At 36.4% G+C, this 10,702-nt stretch overlaps 2 protein-coding genes across 53 annotated transcripts in view; one reads left to right on the top strand and one right to left on the bottom strand.

Annotated features, from left to right (window-relative positions):
• phox2ba (paired like homeobox 2Ba) lies at positions 1 to 2,300 on the top strand. Its single transcript, NM_001145703.1, is given in 3 exon segments — positions 1 to 266; positions 1,279 to 1,466; positions 1,879 to 2,300. Coding segments are annotated over 2 exon segments (468 nt in total). The 5' UTR covers positions 1 to 266; positions 1,279 to 1,292; the 3' UTR covers positions 2,173 to 2,300.
• Positions 2,301 to 6,364: 4,064 nt separating this feature from the next.
• Positions 6,365 to 10,702, bottom strand: part of limch1a (LIM and calponin homology domains 1a) — a 109,159-nt gene continuing 104,821 nt past the window's right edge. For 50 of the 52 annotated variants that reach the window (XM_068219969.2, XM_068219970.2, XM_068219973.2 and 47 more), the window contains one exon: positions 6,365 to 10,547. In XM_068219969.2, coding sequence (XP_068076070.2) covers positions 10,522 to 10,547 — 26 coding nt within the window. In that variant the 3' untranslated portion in view covers positions 6,365 to 10,521. 52 annotated transcript variants of the gene reach the window in all.

The following is a 10,702-nucleotide window of genomic DNA, read 5'->3' as shown; positions in this document are numbered from 1 at the left end:
TAGCTAATAAAAGCAACTGAGCTCCAACATAAAAACTGGTCGGAGATCGGCACCACAGAGACTTCACGAGTTTATGATGGAGTACAGCTATCTGACGTCTCCTGCGTATGAGTCCGGGATGGAAACCGGCAGATCCTCGAGCCGTTCGGCGGACTTCAGCTCCTGCACTCAGCCCTTCACTTTCCAATACAACAGGTGCAATTTAGGAAACGCCAGCTGCCATTTCCTCTCGCCCGGATCTCACCAAACTTCCCACTACATAACAGGTTGGTCTTATTATAACAATTATGTATATTAATATATTCCTTTTAAGTGAAGATTTTCAATTCTTATTTAACTAAAACTTGAAATATCATTACGCGAAAACTATAGGCTAGGCCTACTTGCAAACCTTTTGATTAATTATTTTTTTTAACATCGACTTTTTTCGAGTTTTTAAAATGATTTACAATTGTTGTTGTTATTAACATTATTATTATTATTATTATTATTAACATTATTATTATTATCAATTCCCATCCCCATCAAAATAATACATTCCATTTTAAAGAAAGACCAATGTACAATGTCAAAAATGCAATGAAGAATCCCACATAGATGTCTGATATCAAAATATTGCATGACATGTTAATTTCTGGACTCAGTAGGTGTAAACCTATGCAACATGTATTTCAAAATATTGCAAATATTACATATTACATATTTTACCATTTTTTTCAACCACTGAAATCACAAATATGTTCATACATGTTCATTATATGTGAAAACATTTATAAAATTATCTGAACGTGTAAATTTGTGATTCCAATCATTAAAAATGTATAGGCCATTTCTTTTATTCAATATTTTGAAATTGTTTCATATGACATTGGCATCATGGTATGACATTTGTCATGCTTTATAAGTGTAATTAATTATAAATAAAGATAAATAAAATGTATAAATAAAATATATGTTTTTAGTTTGCATCACTAGTCCTAAACCTAACTTTATTTTGAGCTAAACGTCTTACAGTGACCTAGTTATTGGTTTGTTAGTTTTTTGTTAATAGCGTAAATTAAATTAATTTAATTATTAAAATAAAGTGTGACCCATATATATCTGTGAAATCTAAATATGAACCTTTATGTCAAATAGCTAGGTTATGTAGTTTGCCATTTCAGATTTCTGTATTACAATCTTACCGATCACCCTTTTTATTGGTATATAGTAATTGCTCTATTTTGTTATCGTAAAAATGTATTTTTCTGTAAATTTATTCTTTGATTGAATTTCCAGTGCATTCTAATCTTATGGCTTATGAACGAGGCGTCCAGGAGCGGCGCAAACAAAGGCGCGTGCGCACCATCTTCACCAGCTCGCAGCTGAAAGCGCTCGAGCGCGCCTTCGCACACACTCATTATCCGGACATCTACACGAGAGAGGAGCTCGCGCAGGAGATCCAGCTCACTGAAGCCCGAGTTCAGGTATTTGTCCTTGATTTTTCCTCAAATATCTTGTTTTATTTTAAATTTAAGTGAGCTCATCTAGATCTCCTTGTACGCAACAATATGGAAACAATGCAACGATTGAGTGAATGTGTGAAAGTTTTAAAGTGACAATATATTTCGTTTTATCGCCTTAGTTGCTCCAAATCATTCAGTCAATAAATATATCAATACTAAGCAAATTGTAACCTTTTTTTTTTTTTTTTTAGAAATGTGTAAAATACAGTTATACAAACTTAAGGTTATTGGTCTTGGTCGACTAATGTTATTGCAAAATATTGCAGCAACTTTTAAATATTGACACCAGGGAGGTATTTATAAAACGTTAACGCAAAAATATTAAATTGGTATGTACTAATTTCTGTTTTTTATTTTTATTTTATTTGATCAGGTCTGGTTTCAGAACAGACGTGCTAAATTCCGCAAACAGGAGCGCGCAGCCTCATGGACTGAGTCTTCCTTAAAAACACACAGTTCACCTTCTCATGACAGCTCAGAAACAGCGAGCGCCACAGACCCAGACAGCACACAGCCCTCTCTTCCCCTCACCGAGGACCAGAAGCAGGACAGCAGAGACAGACCACCTCCAGAGGAGCTGCCTCTGTTGTTAGGCTTAACTTCTCTTGAAGCACAGAGACAGCGTGGTCATCAAACTCCCTGTGTTGATTCTGTGTGCCTGTGTTGAACACTGAAGACATGATGTGCCATTTAAAACACTGAATACATTAGTTAGTGTCAGTTTCTAACTTTTTTTTTTGTTTTGTCTTAACAAGTCTCTGAGGGATTAAGTATAGTATTAAATATATATGGCAGTGCTGATGTGTTTGGTCTTGGTGACATACACTGCTGCTTTGATTATTGGTTCAGAGCAAGTATAGAGACTTGCTAATGCTAGTATATTCACAGATGCTGTCTGAGTAAATGACACTGGAGTTTCATATATGTTATGTTTGCAGCATCATAGCAGATACGTGTAAGTGGAGACGAGGATCTCTGAAAACATACTGGAGATTGCGAATGAAAATGACACCGTGGTGTTTAAATGTTAGGAGCAAGCTCATTGGCCACCCAGGTGACAGCAATCTCCAGTGCCATGTTGTTGGAAGCAGATTTTAGGACCTATCAGCCTGCACACCCAATAGAGTTTCATGACAGATTTTTTTATTTATTTGGTAATAATGAATTACTCTTTGGCCTATTTATTTATAACCAAAACATATAATAATAATACAAAGTAGATTTGGAGACATTTTGAAAATAAATGTAAGATTTGTCAGGTATGGCATTTTTATTCTTTTGCATCTGGAGAGGATGTAATGTAATCTTATCGTCATGGGTAAGTATCTATTGCCACATTCGCTCTGGACAACATGTGGTCTGAGGGGTTCAGACACTTTAGAAGAACTCACTATCTTGCAAAGTCAATGAAAACCGAATGTTATGCTGGCAGTTAAAGAGATATAGTTCACCCCAAAATGAAAATTTTCTCACCATTTACTCTCTTAAGTGGTTCCAAACTTTTAAGAGTTGTCTGATATACACAAAAAGGTATCTTGAAAAATTGTAGAAACCTTTAAATATTGACTTCCATAGTAGGAAAAACAAGTACTATGGAAATCAACGATTACAGATTTCCAATATTTAAAAAAAGGTCTTCTTTTGTGTCCATCAGAAAAAAAGAAACGTCAACAGGTTTGTGACAAGTGAATGGTAGTAAAAGACGTTTGGGGTGAATTATCCCTTAACCCTTATTTACTGTTAGGGATGTTTTCATCCACTTTGGGGTGATTTTGAATCTTAATTTGACCATAAGTATTTCTGTGTTTCAGCTAGCAGAATGGTTATTGGTGACAAATCTTATTTGGACACTTATGTGGTTTGACCCTTTTAAGTGAAGTTTATTTATAAACAAATTTTGAGAGGATCACATGCTTATGATAGCTTGCAGCTGGCCCCGCATTATTCAATTTATGATTCACCAAATAGACGATTTCTAAGCCACTATAAATACCCTAGGTTCCATATAACAGCCATCTTCGTTTTGAAGAATCTCCCCTTCCACCCCTACTCCACCTCCTTTTCTAGATGGCTGGCACTATGGTCCAGTGGTTAGCACTGTTGCCTCACAGCAAGAACGTCACTGGTTCTAGTCCTTACCAGCCGAAATTTCTGTGTGGAGTTTACATGTTCTCCCCGTGCTCACGTTGGTTTCCCCCAGGTTCCCCGGTTTCCTCCCACCATCCAAAATTATGCAACTTAAGTAAATTGACTTATCCAAATCGGCACATAGACATGCTCGTAGTAAGTAGTTATCTATTAAGAGCAATCACTATCTGTTCATTAGCTACTACAGCAGGGGAGTTCTCAAGATCTACCTGAGCTCAAACTCCCCTCTCGCCTTGCAAACGGGAGGAAGCCCTGGGCTTGAGGATTTTATGAGCTCAGGGCTCTCTCCTGGAACAGCATGCCAAACAAGCTTTATAATCAATCATCAGCTAAGTGTGAACTCTTGAAAGAACTCAATGAGACACTCTGGGCAAATTTACAACCCTTTTGTTATGTTAGGGATGAAAACATCCACTGAATTAAACTGCTGTAAAAATGCATCAGATCAATATTTTTAAAAAACAATTATTTTGCATAAATCTGTTAATCAACCTCAGTCCTGATCAAAACTACTAACTTGCTTAGAAAATTACAGGTTTTTAAATCTTTAATTGCCAAATACATAAATGATGTGATGTCACTGACATGGTAAAAAAAAACACACAAAATGACGTATTTTTTATATAAAAATGATTGTGGTCTGGATTTTTTATATACCTTTTTTTTTTTACCCCTTTGACCTTTATTATAACCACATTTTTTTAATTACAAAACCATGACAACATATATTTATGTATTTTTGATTGTTGGTGTTTTTTTCCTGCTGGAAAGAGGTAAAATTTATATATTTTTTTACAGTTGATCATCAGTTGGCAGCATTAATCTTTTAGATAGGCCTGTGCAAAAAAAAAAGCTTCTGGATTTTATATAGAGTATAACAGCAAATTAAAATGTGTAGGTATGTCTGTGAGAGTGATGTGTCTGAGAAAATCTAAATATGCATCTCACTTCTGAGAACTACATGGAGTAAATAAAAACAAAAACTGTGTATTTATGCACCATTAGATGTGGTTATAATGGAAGTCAATGGGGCAAAAACAGCCACCAACAGTAAAAAAAAAAAGAAAAAAAAGAAAAGAAAATCTAACAATGCATCAAAACCAATGTTGTTACTAATCATTCACATGTCCAAGACTGTGATTTTTTTCCATTAAATCAATGACAGCATTGTGAACTTGGCAATTAAAGATTTATACGGAAAAAAAGAAGAAACAAATATTGATCTGATGCATTTTTACAGCAGTTTAATTCAGAGGATGTTTTTTATCCCAAACACAACAAAAGGGTTGTAAATTTGAACTGCACAAGAGTTAAGGTTTTGTCAGTTATTTATGCCATTCACCACCAGTTGCCAACATTAACACCAATACCTAGAGGAATCTAAAAGTGTTCTTCACTTCTGTATTATTTTTTAAAATATCTCATTTAAGTTATGCTGTGCCAAATTATAGGATTTAAAAAAAAAACTTTTGATCTTGACTTGATTTAGTTTTACAACAAACACTGTGAGAGCACATTAGTGCCCGCAGTTTATTTTGATTTAAAGTTGTGTAAAAACCAAGCACTCAGGTGCAAATAGTGCCCTGTTGCATCATGAAAATAAAATTGTGACCCTGGACCACAAAACCAGTCAAACACCAATAGCAAAAAATACATTGTGTCAAAATAATAGATTTTATTTTATGCCAAAAATCATTTAAATATAGGGAAAAGATCATGTTTCATGAATATATTTGGTACATTTTATACTGTAAATATATCAAAACCAAGCTTTTGATTAGTTATGTGAATTGCTAAGAACTGCATTTGGAGATTTCCTCAACATTGTTTATTGTTTTGAACTCTCAGATTCCAGATTTTCAATGTAATGTAATGTAATATAATGTGTATTTATATAGCGCATTTATTGTGCATGGCCGTACACCCAAAGCGCTTCACAATCATGAGGGGGGGTCTCTCCACACCACCACCAGTGTGCAGCATCCACATGGATGATGCGACGGCAGCCACAGGACAACGGCGCCAGTGCGCTCACCACACACCAGCTATTGGTGGAGAGGAGAGACAGTGATAAAGCCAATTCGGTGGAAGGGGATGATTGGGAGGCCATGATCGTAAGGGCCGATAGAGGGACTTTGGCCAGGACACCGGGGTTACACCCCTGCTCTTTCACAAGAAGCGCCATGGGATTTTTAATGACCACAGAGAGTCAGGACCTTGGTTTAACGTCTCATCCGAAAGACGGCGCCCACTGACAGTGTAGTGTCCCCTTCACTATACTGGGGCATTAGTACTCACACAGACCACAGGTTAAGCGCCCCCTGCTGGCCTCACTAACACCCCTTCCAACAGCAACCTAGTGTTCCCTAGTGGTCTCCCATCCAGGTACTGACCAGGCTCAGCCCTGCTTAGCTTCAGTGAGTAACCGGTCTTGGGCTGCAGGGTGACATGGCTGTGGCAATGAGTGGTATGTCAGCCAAATATTGTTCATCTGTACAAAAAAAACACATCAATGCAAATCTTATTTATTCATATTATCAAATCACAATAAAAACGACTCTTATGGGGTCCAAGATCACAAATATCCATAGACAAAAACTCAACAAGTTTTAAATGTTTGCATTTTCAGGCCACCAAAATGCCATTGTGTTAATGATCCGCCATAACCCTGTAGTTTCTAGTCAAAAACATAAACATGGTTCAAACACAAGTGCATTTAAAATAGTTTATTATAGTTTATTTAAAAACATACACTTGCTATAAAAGCCATTGCATTTCAGCGTCTTGTCGGTTGTCTTATATCACTCATTTTTAAAAGGGTATAATAAATACAGAATATGAAGTTTTGTTTTGTCACACACATCTTGTCGCACACACCTTGGCTACTCTTTCCAGTAATTATTGCCTTCTGTTAGCTCATATTCTTACAACATCAAAATAAAACAAATGACATACAAGCAACAATGAAAACCCGCCTGGATCTAAACGACAATTCCTTTTAATCTCAAATATTAACAGAAAGCAAAAGCAGACGTTAGAAATGCAGGAATTATATGCTGTTGATGCTGGATACAATCTGTTGTGGTTGTATCTACTTCGGTGACCTTAGCTTGATTTTGATAAATATAATTATGGATATTTAATAAATCGAACACCTCTAAATGCACATGAAATGATTGAAAAGCATACAGGAGGGTATGCTTTCCGTTTAAAATCTCTTGCTTGCACATTCACAGGGTGTTTAATAAAGTATAAGGGGTAAAAGCAGAGTGCTCAGTGCATATGCATAATACTTTCACCAATGCACATTGGTTACGTGAAGCTTTGGATGCAAGAAACTAGACTTCTCTAGAAGCGCATTTCTAAGGCACAACATTGCAGAAGAGTGAAAGGCAACAGATAACACGAAAAAACATTTGCAACGGAATATTTCAAAGGCTAAAAGAAAACACTTTACATTACAGTGCTTAAGTTATCACACAAAAGAGTTTAGATGCTTGTTTTCACATCGATTGTAGTAATTCATTATAAAGGCATTGTAATGTAAAGCGTCACAGAGGAAAGTTTCAGGGATCATGCGGTGTTCTTATCAAATGCGAGAGCAAAACGTAAATGTTAATAACACAAAGTCTGACAAATAACCAAATGGAAATGTAAATTCTACTTAGCAACATGCTGTCTACACGGTTTGTTAAACAAAACTGCACAAATGAAGTCTCAAACCAGATAAAACAGGCAATGCAACATAGAGGAAGGAACAGAAAATTGAAATCAAATCCACTCCAGTTAATTCATGAAGACGTGTTTTTGTTTTCCTTCAAACCATAAATAAAAGTGACGGACAATCTTATCGGTATTCATTTCATGTTGTCATTTAAGGCATCAGGACATGAACTAGGCCTAGAGACGCACATTCATGCGTTTGTCTGTTAGCAGAACAACATTTTTGAACAATGTATGTCGGAGACCTGCGAGCCCTATACAAAAAGACGGATTATTTATATTAACAAAATAATAAATGCAAAGTTTTCTCAGATGAAAACTGGATGTTGTGCTACCTCACGTTCCTTACAATAGAAATCTATTCAGTGCACTTTACATCACAGTGCCCATGTTACATATTTTACTAGTACTTATGTAAGTACCTAGCCTACTAATGGACAATGTGGTCAATTTGTAGCTGCACATGCTCTCATTTGTGAGGAGGCATTTACACTAGTGCTTTTTCGTTTTAAAATCACACTAGAGGTCATACTAGAGTTTGAGCAAGCATTTTAAAAAGTTTGTTGTTTTAGTTCATCTACAATGACACCAGATTTTCTAAACAAACTGCAAATTTAGCATTTTCAAAACACCTTTTTTGTTTTATCGAAGACGCACGAGTAGTGTGGATGCCGGGTTTAATCGAAACAAACCAACGTTCAAACAAAAACGCATTAGTGTAAAGGGCACCTGAGTGTACTAAACCGTACATTTCACACTTATTCGAAAATAAGTCAAATGTAAAGAGATAAGTAAAAGAAGAAATAAGTTGAAGTAATAGATGAATGATGTGTGTGTGGTAATGGGGTGGGAAAATAATAAGCTTGTGCTTCATCCCGCTCCATTTCGACAATGTTAAAATGTGTTTTTGTTAAATAATTTGTATGATATTTCTGTTCGAAATAAATAAATCTAATAAAAATCAAATCAAAGCAAACATGTCAAGCAAAAAGCATCCACTAAAATACCTGTCATTCGTACATTTTGTCAGATTTCAATGCTATTTGCTTTCGAATTGCCATTAAAAGAGTTTTGCTCAAAGAAGAGTTTAACTAATGGCTTATTGGGATCCATATAGGTCTCAAACTCGATTCCTGGAGGGCCGCAGCTCCGCAACAGGTTTGCTAATCAAACACAGCTGCTCGGTAGGCGACAGTGGTGTAGTGGTTAGTGCGTTGACACATGCGCTCTAGTGCTCACGGTGACTCGAGTAACATTCCAACCTTGCGATCCTATGCTGATCCTTCCCCTCTCTCTGCTCCCCATGCTTTCCTGTCAAATAATCTCTACTGTCCTTTCCATTAACGGTGATAACTGATCCAACTAAACAAGATTACTGGAGACTATTAAGCAGGTGTGATTTGTGAAGGAATTTTTAATGATTTTAACAACATCCTATGTATTACTAGACAAATCCTTGCATCCTTGTGTTTAATTAATTACATGACCTTATGCTGATGTGTTTATCCTTACATAACCTTATGTGCTTAACTTCATCTAACCTAGCTTTATAACAGCTGTGACCGAGAAGTTAACTCCGCTGTACTTGTTATCAACAAAATGTTACAATTCCACTTTCAGAGTGTGCTCATTTACAGGAATAATAACGGATGGAGGGGCGAAGGTTCACTCTCTTGCAGGCTCTGTTATGTGTATGTGTAACTTTTTCTGTGCAGATGTGCTGTTCTGCCTGACAACTGATGATTGAACTGATCTGAATGCAGGATCTTTCTTACTGAAACGCTCCTGGGCGGGGCTGAAGAGAGACGATAAATATGGGGGGACGAGGGTGTGAGTGTGTGTGCCGAGCTCACAAAGACTGCCTGTGTTGCTGTTCTCTGACACCAGGAGCTCTGTAATGCTTTATTTATTTAATTAATTAAATTGATAAAACTTATTTAAAGCCTCTGTTTTAACCTGGGAGGACTAGGTAAAGTCCAACAGTTGGAGGTGGTTGGAGCTAAACTATGCAGAGCTGCAGCCCTCCAGGATGAGTTTGAGACCAATGAGTTACTTTTATAGAGTTAATGAACATCTTTATACACTCTATATAGAAATAAGTACAGAAAATTGTCAATTTTTGGGTGAACTATCCCTTTAAGACATATAGGCAATCAGGTATAGACTGACTAAACCCTGTACGGTTTTTACATAATCATTAAAAAGACTCCTATGAATTAGGGTCTATGTATTATTCATCCTTTATTCTTTTTCCTTCAGCTTAGTCTCTGATTATCAGAGGTCGCCACAGTGGAATGAACCGCCAACTTTTCCAGAATATGTTTTAAGCAGAAGATGGCCTTCCAACTGCAACCCAGTACTAGGAAACATCTATACACACTCATTCACACACATACACTACGACCAATTTATTCAATTCAATTTATCTGTAGTGCATAATCTTTGGACTGTGGAGGAAACAGGAGCAACCGGAGGAAACCCATGCCAACATGGGGAGAATATGCAAACACCACACAAAAATGTCAACTGGTCCACCCGGGACTCGAACCAGCAACCTCCTTGCTGTGATGCGACAGTGCTAACCCCCATTTGTTTTCTTGAATATTGTAACAAAGCTGGCAAAATCTGAAATCTGAGCCTTCACTTCTTATCAAAACTAATAAAGTTTAAAGAATATTGTGATTTATTGACAGCCTGCATAAATGGTCCATATTTGCATATTTAAAGAGAGTGTAACAGCTCTTTCTAAATATTTTGTGTAATGGCTCAGGAATTTGCCTTTGTCACTCCTTCATTAGCTGAGGATGTGTTATTATCACTGCATTATAAGAAAAATGCCCTATTGCTATTGAAATGTGTGTAACACGGTCACTGTGAGGTAAAGTGCTACCAGTACTGCTCCTTTTAAAGTGTAAAACAAACTGTGTGAACAGACTCACTCTTTATTAGTGATATTTCAGCGAGCACTGAACAGTCAAAGAAAGCCATCCTGTGTCCATGATTCCAGTTTTGACATTAATGTTTATGCTTGATTGTGCTGTAAGGAAATCTTTTGTATAAACATAAAATCCGTTCTTCTTGGGTCTGGTCCTGGCTTGGTTTAACCTGATTTCGGTTCTGTTTCCTCATCAGAAGTGCAGAGGCATCACAACGTTGTTGGCTGACCAGCAGCTGCAAAGGAGAACATTATAACTGTCCTGAAAATGTCCTGATCGTATAAAAATAAAAATCATAAAAATAAAAAACTAATAAAATTGAATGTATTTTTATATTTAGTATGTACATTTTTATTATAAATAACAATAATAAAAATGATGAATTATATA

Source organism: Danio rerio, chromosome 1 (genome assembly GCF_049306965.1).
Source record: "Danio rerio strain Tuebingen ecotype United States chromosome 1, GRCz12tu, whole genome shotgun sequence".
Lineage (NCBI taxonomy): Eukaryota > Metazoa > Chordata > Actinopteri > Cypriniformes > Danionidae > Danio > Danio rerio.
The sequence above is the reverse complement of the archived record's forward strand: the minus strand, read 5'-3'. Positions and strand labels throughout refer to the sequence as shown.